The 12,197-nt window shown below is 41.0% G+C and overlaps 1 protein-coding gene across 1 annotated transcript in view; it reads left to right on the plus strand.

The window, feature by feature from the left end:
* Nucleotides 1-5,442: 5,442 nt before the first annotated feature.
* Nucleotides 5,443-12,197, plus strand: part of LPAR3 (lysophosphatidic acid receptor 3) — a 10,584-nt gene continuing 3,829 nt past the window's right edge. The window contains exons 1-2 of the mRNA XM_009083859.1: nt 5,443-5,529; nt 8,205-8,962. Of these exons, the coding sequence (XP_009082107.1) occupies nt 8,227-8,962 (736 nt within the window). The 5' untranslated portion in view covers nt 5,443-5,529; nt 8,205-8,226. The remainder of the gene's footprint in view (nt 5,530-8,204; nt 8,963-12,197) is intronic.

Raw genomic sequence — 12,197 nt, forward strand, 5'->3', positions numbered from 1 at the left:
AATACGAGCGCAGGGGCTGGCACAGTTGTCTGTGAAGTGAGTTTTTTAATCAGGTGTCGTCTTAATCTGTTCAATACACCGAAAAATGCACTGCCGTTATTTTGCATTGTATCTTTTGATTAGTTCTTTCCCTTAAGGAAAAAAAGTCGCGGCGGGGGAGGGGGAAACACTTCTATACCCATGTGTTTCCAGAGACTGTATACTTCGGTCTGTTCTCCCTTCTGCGATGTGAATCTAGGAAAAAAACCCAACACATTTCTTGTTACGGACTGGGAAGGTGTATTGCCGTAGCTTTGTTTTTTAAACTGTGCTGGCTATGTGGTTTCTTGCATGCTCTTATGGTCTCCTAAGAGGTGCAGTAGGATGCACAACTCGAATCCAGCCACAGGGTGAAAAGTCTGATTTCACCAAGCTTATCTGTGTACTGAAAATGAAGTGAAATTAAAAGCAAACAAAGAAACCAAACAATCCCACAAACAAATCTGCACAGTCGATAAAGAAACAGCTGCTCTTACCAGCAAATAAAGCTGAAAGATGTATTTGTCTTTTTTTCAGAATGCTAGGCAAAAGTTTCTGACCAGTTAGATTAACTGTATCCTTGTCCTCCTATGCTACACTGACCTTTAATCATTTTGGAACATCCTCCAGCATAGTCTTAAGGATTGATGTTCCTGGATTCTACTGTTATGCCATTAGGCTCACTTCCATATTTCCAGCAAATATTTTTTGGAGTTTGCCATTTCTAACAGTTCCACTGACATGTTTGCCTGCAACCCCAGGCTCTGAATCAGTTAACAGATCAGATACAGTCAGATGACTTGTTTTAATCAGCAGTGGTGTGATTCAGGTCCTCATTAGCTATGTGCTGAAAATAAGTAGTGAAAGTTGACTTATTTGGGACTGTGCTGAAATAGTCTGTATTCACATTCTGTAGGTTTTGTGAAAGAAAGCTGATCTTTTGCATGGTAAAATGGAGCTGATAATGATCAATGAGTGGACCTGGAAGTTCTGCAGAAATGGGAAACTTACTTTAGAAGCAGAACAGGTATTTTCTTCTAGGCAAGTTTCACAATGTATAGGCTGTTTGAATGACTTTTAAATACTTTAAATGCTGTGTCTGTTTCCGCATTATGGGATGACCTGCCAGCTCCTTCCAGAACCACACTTAAAGGAGACTAAATGAAAGCTTTGCAGTGAAGTTTTTAGTTTGAACTCCATATATAGACTTAGTAAACCATAATTTCAGAAAGTCTTAAATTACCAAAGTCTGAAGTCTAAACTTGTGGTAACTAGTGAGTTACTTGGTATCTGTCCCTAACAACTTTCTGCAATGGATCAGAGCTTTAAAAAGCAACTCAGGGCAGTAGAGTGGCTTTGTAGGATTTCAGAAGCTGGAGCCTGAGCTTTGTAATTCATTGGTATAGGTGCCCCTGTACCTCTGTGCTTCACAGTTCAGCTGCCAGTGTCACTGCAGCAGTTTGTAGAGGAGCAGCACTGTCACATACATTCCCAGGGTGACACTTCTGTGCCCCGACAGTGATTTTTAAGCCTCTTATCAGACTGTGTGTACAGAGCACTGTGGTCCGTGGCTGGCGGTACTACTTCCTCTCTCTGCAACTTTAAATATTTAGTCTTGAGGTTATATATTTTTGGTAGGCTTAATTCTTTTCTTAAGACTCTTTGTTTGTACCCTATAGCATTGGTATTTTATGCAGGATGTATGATAAATAAAAGAACCTTAGATGTTTCCACCACTGGTATCTAAAGAGTTGCCTAAGAATCTTGACTCCCTTTGCTCCTCTCCCTTCCTTTTTAAGTGCAAAAGATGACACTATTAAAATGGAGTATTACTGGAAATGTCCAGAACCATAATGGAAGTATGAGAAGTGCTGTACTTTCCATCAGGTCAACATTATGTAGATGAAGCAGGCCTGGGGAGAAAAGGGATGTGGCACTTTGCTCTCCTTATTCTAAAAGGTAATGGAATAATGCTGCTTGTGAGTGCTTGATTTGAGTTTTTGAGTTCAGCCAGTTAGCTGAAATTAGGGATACTTACGTTATTAAAAAAAAACAAGGCAAAAAAAAACCAAAACAAACACAACCACAAGTAGATTCATTATTAGTAAGGAAGTTCTCTGGATTAAAAATTTACTCATTGAGCATTACAGATTTTTAATATTAACTTTCTTTTTTACAATTCATAAGGCTGAATTTTAGAGAAGCGTTTTAAAAAGTAAATTCTCAGGTCCTTGAAGTGTACCATGTAGCAAGCTGTTCCAAGTACAGGCAGTGCCTGCAGAATTTCTGTAATAAAATATGCAACAGTTACTTCTGAGATGATTTGTCTCTGTAAAACCTGCTAAATAAGTGTTGGCTTTCATTGCATCCTCTAATAGTACCAGATAAAAAAAGCTTTAGAGATATTTGCTCATAACTTTGTGTTCTCTATGTGCTTCCTTTCAGTTTGTTTCTCTAAATTAATTTTGGTTATACTATCAATTAACAATTAAAGACAATTAAAAGTGAACCAGAGTACCTAACTAAAAAAACCCTCCTCCTCACAGTTATATATTAACATTTTTGGCCTCTGCTGTATTCCACACCCTTTTCTGCACAGGTATTTCTTTCTAGGCTGAGGTAACCTGAATGGGTTTCTTGGGTTACTGTGCAATCATTTGGCTGTGTTTTCTTCCTTGGCCATACATGGATGCAGGGTGTGGAGGGAACAAGGAGCTGATTCCCTTTCTGAACTGGTACTACTTGTGTGTACAGCTTGGCTGCCCAGTGCCCTGGCTTCCTTCTGCCTGTGCCTTCCCCTTGGGAGTGAGGTGAGAGTGTGCTTCTCAGTAATAAGAAAAATAAAATCAGCACTGGTGGTTTATCCAGAAGAGGGATAGGACAGAGGGTGTTCATGTCTGTTTGTGGCACAGGGTGTGGACAAGCAAGGACAGTGCTATGGGGAACACTTGGCAGGGACTGTACAGGCTGCAAGCTTCCAGTCACTCCTTTCATGGTGCTGCATCAAGGGCCATCTGCTCCTTGCAGGATAAATTTTAAAAGCCTAAGCAATACGTGCAGGTAGGCAATTGCTGCTGCTTGATATTTCTCTGCAGTAGCAGTTTGAATGCAAAGAGTGCATTTCAAGTGACTCCCCTGTGTTCTGCGACCCGTGCCTGTGATCAGTCAGTGTGATAAACTCTGCTTTCTGAAGAGCAACTTTTGTAGTAAGTTTCAAAATATCTCGGAGATGTGTATTTAATACCTCAGCTTTGCTAGTGGAGAATGGGAGGCAGGGAGGTAAACTTGGGCAAACCTGGCAGCCTGCCTGCTCTGCAGGCTGAGCCTGGGCACAGCTTGCTCCTCTGTGCTGTCCCTCAGACCTGCCCGGACTGGACTGGCTTTGTGATCTCTTCTGTTCCAGAATGTGTCATTTCAGATGCTGAAATGCCCTGAAATTTTGCACAGAAATTCCTGTGCCAGCTCAGGAAAACCAGCAGTAAACCAGGCTGAGCTTCTGCCTGGGCAAATATCCCTCCCTCTCCCCTAGGAGAACTTCTAGAGGGCTTCACCTCTGTCATCCTCCTGTAGGTTCAGTCCTGCTCTATAGACTTTTCAGTCCAGCTGCAAATGGCTTGAATCCTCCCACAGTAGCTTTCTGTGCCAACCCAGGCCTGTCTGCTCCCTCCCTCTTGCATTTACACAGGAACAGGGCAGAAGCCATCAAAGTCCCCCAAACTGACGCCAACCCTTCAATAAACTTGTGGCCAATGTATTGAAACAACTTGTTTTTTAATGGACAGGAAAGAGGCAGAAAACCACTGGGGTGTGCCATGAATCACATTATGGCTTGCAGGCTAAATTTTATAATGACCTTCTCATTAAACTGCCATTTGTGTTTTCCTTCAGAAATGTCTGCATTAATAATGAGTAACTCAGAGCCAATTCACAGGCCAGATTTAATTTGGAATCAGTGACTTAAAAGGTGATTTTAATCACAGTTTGAATCAGTAAAATCCTTGATTTAAATAGCAGATATAAAATTTCATTATAAATATACAGATCTTTTACACTATTGGAACAAACTAAATTTTAAATGCATAACAACCATTAAAGCATATTAGCTTGCAACTAGCTGAAACTTTTGTCTAAAGTATTATCTAGGTGATGTTTTATATCACTAACTATTTAAGTAGCTAATGTAATATAATCCTATGTACTCATGTATATTCTTGACTTGTATTTTAAGGTTGGTGAAGAACATATTCTGAAGTTACACTTACAGAAATTTAAAATAAAACATACAAGCTGTCATTAAGACAAAGAGCTCAACATGTCATAGGTTGGGAAGAATTCTTAATGTGTGCTTTTGTACTTGAAAACAGTTTAACTGAAATCTCAAATCTTTTGAGAATTTTTTGAACAGAGGATTTTACCTCTCAAAAAAAAAAAAAGTTTGAATGTTTACTCAAAGTGGTAGAGGAAAACACTTCACAGTGCCACAGTTTCTGATCTTTGTAGCTACTATTAGTTGAACTGAAGCAATCAAAGAGATAGAAATAAGGAAAAGAACCTTTTAGACAAGGGGATGCTTTTGGCACTTGGAAAGTTTTGATATATTTGTCTGCAAGTGACCTATGGCAAGCTATTAGCTCAACTCAGCTGTAGAATATGCAACATGTGATTACTGCTGGAGGTCTGTATGATGGGATATGAAACACTGAGTGGCATAGAAGAGGTGAATGGAGATTGTTTGCTGTCCTTTCCCATAAAAACCCCCATGCAATATCAAGCTTGTACGAGCCAATTTCAAAGCAACAGAAGACAATTCTTCATAAAGTGAGTAGCAGAACTGGGGAGCTCTCTGCTGCAGACTCTAGAAGATTTTTTTTTTGCCTTTATAAGGCTTGGCTGATAAGTTTAGCTGTTTTTCTACTAACTTGGAACAATATTTTGCCTGAATCTTCAGTTTTTTTGTGTACTTAATAAACTGATATGAAATATGTAATTTTTAAGGCTGGAATTTCTTCTTAAGTTTAAACCTGCCCTGATTAAGATAAACACCTCTGATTTGGCTGCAAAAGAGAAGACCTGGAGAAAAAAGTCCTGCCAGAACAAGTGACATGCCAGGAATATGGAATATTCTATTGCACATATCTTGTGCCTGGTGTGGACTGGGTCAGGACCACTGAGGATTCAGCTGCACAGCTCCCCTGAGACCAGGCTAATTCTGCTGTGAGGACTTAAAATGAAGCAAATGAAGTAAACCCCTCTCTGGAAGGCCCATGGTATGATAAGTGCTTTTTGTACACAGGCTGGTATAGATGGCTAAATGCTGCATTTCTGCTCTGAAGGTCTGGGACGTAAACTAGCTCCAGTTCAGCTGCCACTTTGATGCAGCTTCCATTTGGAAATCTCCAGAGTATGCCCTGATACCTCAGCTGGATGCTTTTCTACTCCCTCTTACCTTACCTCAACAGTTCAAGACATCTCTTTCAAAATCATTTGTCATTTGAGCTCTGCTGTGTGGTAGTGAGTGTTTGTGGTGTAATCACTTTGTTGGAGAATAATGGATGTGTGAATATTTTTTTTTGAGTACTACTTCAAATGAGGATGGAATCTCAACAAGCTAAAGTATTTAGAATAATCTCATAGTTGATCTTTTGGATTTCTTTAAGCTTTTCTCCAGATTAGATGCACAAAGTATCCACAAATTTTGCTCTCCTGTCACTGCAAGCAAGAGAATCTTCTGTTGAGATGATTACACAGTAAAATACAACATGTTCAGAAAACTTTCCCTATAATTTTCACAGTTTGTTTTTTTTTTCCCCCTGCCATTCTTGCCCAAAATGCTACTTCTATTTGCAGGCATTTGGGCTGTTCTGTAAAAGCTTCATGTCAACTTCAGCAAGTGCTTTGCTGCCTTGTTGGGTTAGAGCAGGGCCATGTCAGCTGGCAGGGTTCCCAGGACTCAGCTACTTGAGTAGCTGTTGTCTGCAACTCCTCAGGGACTTCTGGTCACTTACAGAGGGAATTTGACTTTTGAGTACTTCCTAGGTGAGAATGGGGAGTGTACTGACTGCTCAGCTCTCCCATATTGCCCTGAACAGGGAGCAGCAAGCGTTGAATTCCAGTTGACTCATTGCAGTGGATCTGAGTTGCTGAGGTTTTTTGATTTTTAGGTGGAGGAATCCTCTGTAATATTCAGCATGAGGGATGATTTATGTGTTTTCTTCCACTTCTTGTCCTTAAGTAACTGTTCCTTGTTCCAACTATGTACTTAAATCTGATGCTTTAAGTAATATGTTCTTTTATAAGAAAGTGTCTGCCTAGGCTCTCGAGGATAATAAAAAGGACAACAATGTCAAGTGTCCTGCTCTCATGTTTGCTACTAGATAGAGGATGGGAATCAAGAGAAAAGGCCAAGGAACTCTTTCAGAAAAATGGAACATTACAAAAAGATCACTTTGCTGAAAATATTAATTAAGAAGTAGTGTAATTTGATTTAAAATTAGGTTTTATAAATATTTTATGAGAAAAATAACACAAGTAGCATAACATAAATCACAAAAGGTGAACCTTTTCAGCTTACAGCTTGGAAGGAACCTTTAATATAAAAGTGACATGTTAGCCAGCCTGCTGGAGTTATTTAATTTGCTTCCCAGGCCCTGGAGAGATGAGATATAACTGTAAGGTAACCACAGGGTAATGATAGACTAAAAGAACTTGATGTTTATCTCTCATCAATTTTAGCTGCAGAGGTGAAAAGCTTATGCTTTTTTTTTTTTCTATCTGTCTGCCTGTAACCACTTCTAGGTTTGGGGTTTTTTTAAAACTTTTGATTTTTTCAGCCTCGCTTAGTCTATTACTCTGACACTTATGATGGCCTGAGGCTCACAAGAAGCTTTATAAAAGCTATTACCCTTGCTGCCTTTCCTGCAGCTCTGTATCCCCATACTTCCTCCTGTCTGTCCTTACCTTCAGGAACAGGTTTGCCACTCTGTATAATATCTTACATGATTAGGATCTTGTGCCATGGCTGTGTTCCTGGGTTTTGCTAAAACTATACAATGAGTTACTATATTAATGAAGTAATTGTTCAGATATCGACAGTGAATGTGAGGGTTAGTGATGATCAGACACAAACTCTCCTTACTAGGCTGTGAGACCCTGCATGGTGTCCAGCAGCCATGAGTAATTGCTGTCAGATCTCCTGTGTAAATTAGTTCAAGTTCAGTTTGGTTCATAATAAAGGCAGTAAAATTGCCAAGGCAGCTGACATTGACCTCGCCAGAGTGGCTGAAGTGTGATGTAATCTGGAACAGACTCCCCTTTCCATCATGTTTAATGGCCCTGTGTCCTAAAGAGTGCTGAGTGGGTACAAGAAATAAACCCCAGCACCACTGCTGTTGCTGGGACTTGCTATATCCTGTGGTTAGGTAGGGAACTGGGTTTTGGTTTTGAAGATAACTGGGCTATGCAGTGCTCACAGGGCTCTCGGCTGAGAGGCCAGTAAATAAATCCCTTTAGAATAGTCAGATACCTAGAATATAGTTTTCTCTTTTCAGAACGTTTATGGAAATCCTCTGGTAGTAAATAACAGGAATGTGCTCAGAATATATGTGCCTGTAGTGTCTTCTATACATACATTTCTTGCATTTATTAATATATAATTGTAAAGCAAAAAAGTATTTTTCCAGTAATTGGCCTTTTATTGCTTAGTCAGTAAAATGGAGCAGTTATGATTTATGCTTCCCTGTCCTGACTAGCTTCACTGAGAAATGGAAATAATGATGGGGCTGTGGCTCAAACATGGGATTTCACAGCATGATTGGCTTGGCTGTTGCTCAGATTTTCTCCATGACCTCCAGAAAGTCACTTTTAACCTCTTAGCTCCCACTTTGTTGCCTGTACAGTATGCCTGCTAGTTTAAAGGAACTGCGCTGGGGTTTTGTAAGCAGGTAAGTCTTTTAAAAATCCCTAATTGATCCAAACATCATGTACCATGGTCCTCCAGTGGATAGAATATCTTCTGAATCAATGCTGTATAATTCAAATTTTTACTTAAGGCCTTCAAATACATACCCTCTCATGTCCCTGTCACAGACCCTTGCCCCCCAGAAAAGAAACTGTTAGGGATGATGATTGAAACAAGGACTAATAGCTGATTTTCAGTCTTTTTTCTTTTTACCTTCCACCCTTCCTAGGATGCAGGGGCTTTAATCCAGGATGAACGAATGCTACTATGATAAGCGCATGGACTTTTTCTATAATCAGACAAATACAGACACAGCAGATGAGTGGACAGGGCCACAGCTCATTGTTGTTCTGTGTTTTGGGACATTTTTCTGCCTCTTCATTTTTATTTCAAATTCATTGGTCATAGCAGCTGTGATCAAGAACAAGAGATTCCATTTTCCCTTTTACTATCTTCTGGCCAACTTAGCTGCTGCAGACTTTTTTGCTGGAATTGCCTATGTTTTCCTGATGTTCAACACTGGCCCAGTGTCTAAGACACTAACTGTTAACCGCTGGTTTTTGCGTCAGGGTCTTCTAGACACCAGCCTGACAGCTTCCCTGGTGAATCTCCTCGTCATAGCCGTTGAGCGGCACATGTCAATAATGCGGATGAAGATCCACAGTAACCTCACAAAGAAGAGAGTCACCTTTTTAATTATATCAATTTGGGCCATTGCTATTTTCATGGGTGCTGTTCCTACCCTGGGTTGGAACTGTCTCTGTGACATTACTGTCTGCTCATCCCTGGCACCTATTTACAGCAGAAGTTACCTGGTGTTCTGGAGTGTCTTAAACCTGGTTGTCTTCTTCATTATGGTGGTCGTTTACATAAGAATCTACATGTACGTCCAGAGGAAAACTAACGTCTTGTCATCACACACTAGCGGATCCATTAGCCGTAGGAGAACCCCTGTGAAGCTTATGAAGACTGTCATGACTGTCTTAGGTAAGAGACTACAAACCATGGTGTGTAAGGCTGGTGGTGCCAATGGATGAGTTGGTGTGTTGGTTTTGTTTTGTTTGTTTGTCTGTTTGTTTTTGTTGTTGGGGTTTTTTTAAACAAAGATCCCTCTACCCTCATAATAGGAAAAACCTCATTGAACTTCTAAGTGCTAGAGGCATTTAGACTTCTGTCTGCTTTAGATAGTGAAATAGTTCTTGGACAATGTAGAAATGCAAAGTAAAGGACTGGTCAACACGTAGAAGAAAAGTGTCTGCTGTGTAGGTACCTTGTTACAAAACATCAAGTGTGTAGGTGGTTTGTTGTTTAGGTTTGGGGTTTTTTTGGGGGAAGGAAGGCTTCTGAAGATTCACAGCTACCTAGTAGAACATTTTCAAAATAATATTCTTTAATATTTGCACAAGGTCATGAACCATATGGCTGAATGTGGATAGTTTTCTTTGTACTTCTTCCTCTTGGCTGTTTCCTGAACATAGGAACATCTTCCCCCTGGAAATACACCTTCTGTGGGGAAAGGAGGTGATGTTTGTTGGGTCTGTGACTTTGACAGAGATTTGCTTTGCAAGAGGAGGATTCACCATTCTGTGAAGACTCTGTGGTGCAAAATACTCCCAGATGATGATGATGGTACAGTATAGCCTTAGATCTCTAGATTATAACATGAGATTTGACCTGAATTCTGCCCTAGAGAAATTGTTGATATTTGGGCAGCTAAGATCACTTCATCAGCTAGTTGTGATGTAGCTGTGTATTAAATTAGAGATGGACAGAGTGGGCAGCTGATCATTGGAACAAATACCAGCTGTAGCAGTCAGTTTTCCTCACAATGACTTGAATTTGAGCAAGATATTTTCTGGAAACCAGGCCTCATGTGAGCATGACTTGTGCAGCTCGCTGCAGGTGGAACTGGGAGTACACAGGGATATTTGTGAACTGGGCTCAGGTAGTGGGGAAATCTAAAACCATAAATATGGCTTTGCTGCTCTGACAACTGTTCTGATGTTGTATGAGCCAGCATAGGAAAACTGGAGCTTTTGGGAAAGTTGGTGTCCATGCCTGGGGCACAGTTGCGTCATACTGCAGCATAGTAGTACTAGAGAGCTCTGGGAGAAAAGTGTCATTTTTGATGGAGGTAAGAGTTGCCAGGGTAGGAGGTACAGGTTGAGGATGCTATCTTCCCCTTGCAGTTTATGGATGCTGTTTGCACAGTCTAGTATCTGATTTTATTTTACTTTTTCCTGAAATAATAGTGCAGTAGTACACAACACCTTTGTCTATGATCTTATGTTTTAAAATGCTTTAGAAGCTGAAATTAGTCAAAATTTACAGTGTCTGACCCTGGAAAAGAAAGTGGGCTGATGGTTGAAGCAAGCACCAGATTCTCACTTATACTTCTGTGTCTTCTGAAGTTGGTTTGTCCACTGCCAGAGCCTTTCCTTTCTAAATCTCTCCCCAGGTATTCTTCCTTTTTTCCCCTTGAATTTGTGGCACCTATAGAGAGTCAATGTGGTGGTTCTTCCTGTCCCTCTGCCTTTGACTAAGATTTGATCTTTTACTCATGCAGTGCAACCTAAACCATCCACGTGGAAGGAGAAAATGCCTGCAGAAAAACTGAATTGCTCCAAATATGATCCTGCTCTAATGCATAAGCATTGCGTAGACTGTAGTTAACTTCTACATTGGAAAGAGACAGAAAACACAGCACTTCTAAAAAGCAATTGTCTGAGCATTACTGTTGAGGGCAGAACTGCACCCAGACTGCTGATATGGGAGCTGCAGGGACAGGGATAGTGGCTGCTGTTCACCTATCCCTTGTGGTCCTTTAGCCTGGACCAAGCCTTCAGTGCTCTCCATAGCTCTGCTGCTGTGTGGGAATAACCCCACTTTAAACGTCATTTTCAACTTAGTCTTTCTTTTACTAAGGAGTGTGGCCTTAGGACTATGGACTGATTTGAAGTTCAGCATTAGCATCCTCTCACTCGCAGAATATGGCTTTTTAGCCATGAAATTAAACTGTAATTCAGGCAAAGCATTTAATGATATTGTACACTGAGCCAGGCAAATTTAACTTATAAATCCTGAGCGCTACTTTAGAAATCATAATTTTGTATATTTACCTTGTCAGTCAAAACCAAAATCGAGCCTGCTTCCAAAGAAGTCGATTTAGAGCCTGTGTTGCTGGGTACACAATCTACTCCAAGCTCCTGTGTCAGAGGAAGTGTAGCTTGGCATGTTCCTTCATATCAGTTCTCCAAATTTTGACTCTGAGAGGCTTTTTATAAACATTTATTTCTGAATGGGAGCTTACTTTGTTTAAACAGTTTGAAATGTGCTCTCTTGGCCAAGTCATTCAAGCACACTGCACAAAATGTATTAGAAACCAAATAACATGTTTTTAGACTTTCCAATTGCCACAGGAGTCACCAAGTGACCAAAGTAATTCTTCCAAAATTCTGCTTATATCCACTGATGCAACAGCCTACAGCTATATGCCATACGTGGGTTTTGCCCAAAGCAGTTATTTTTGGTGGCTTGTTCCAAAACATCTGCAAATGCTTTGGAGTACATGCCTGATAGGGTCTCAACTAAAAGCCAATTCCAAGATTCTGTGCTGGATGAAGCATGATAAACCCAACATTCTTGTTCATCTGCTCTATTGGTTTCATGGGAGATTCAGGACAAAATCCTGCTGCCCTGCTGCTGTGTGTAAGGAGGCTGTGTGTAGCTGGGTGGTGCTGGCATGCTGCTCCTCCTTGGGCAGGCTGGGCTGTGGCTGGCTGCCCCTCCAGCAAAACATCCCTGTCCTCTCTGGGCCCTAGAGTTAAGAGTTGGTGGGATTGAGATTTCAGTGGGATTTCATGGATTCATGGTGATCACAGCTGCAGGTGGCTTTTTGCACCACCCCTTGGGCTTGGATAGCCCCTTCCCGAGGCTGGGAGTCAAGTCCCTGTCATCTGTGTGTTTCTGCTGTAACCCCTAAAATGGTCCATCATGGCATGGCAGTATGGCTTTCCCTTTGGTGTGCTGAACCACAGGAAGTTATCTAGTTGAAACTGGAAGACGTGAAATCTAGCAAAAGGGGCTAAAATCCTCATGGCATAGTCTCAGCTGAGCCTGTGACTGTAGCTTTGAAGAAGGGTGGTTGCAGGTGTGCGGGTATGTGATTTTCAGGTGGTTCTGAATGTGGTAGCTCCTCTGAATCTGGCAGTGAGATTCCTGC

This window comes from Acanthisitta chloris, unplaced genomic scaffold (genome assembly GCF_000695815.1).
Source record: "Acanthisitta chloris isolate BGI_N310 unplaced genomic scaffold, ASM69581v1 scaffold5961, whole genome shotgun sequence".
Classification (NCBI taxonomy): domain Eukaryota; kingdom Metazoa; phylum Chordata; class Aves; order Passeriformes; family Acanthisittidae; genus Acanthisitta; species Acanthisitta chloris.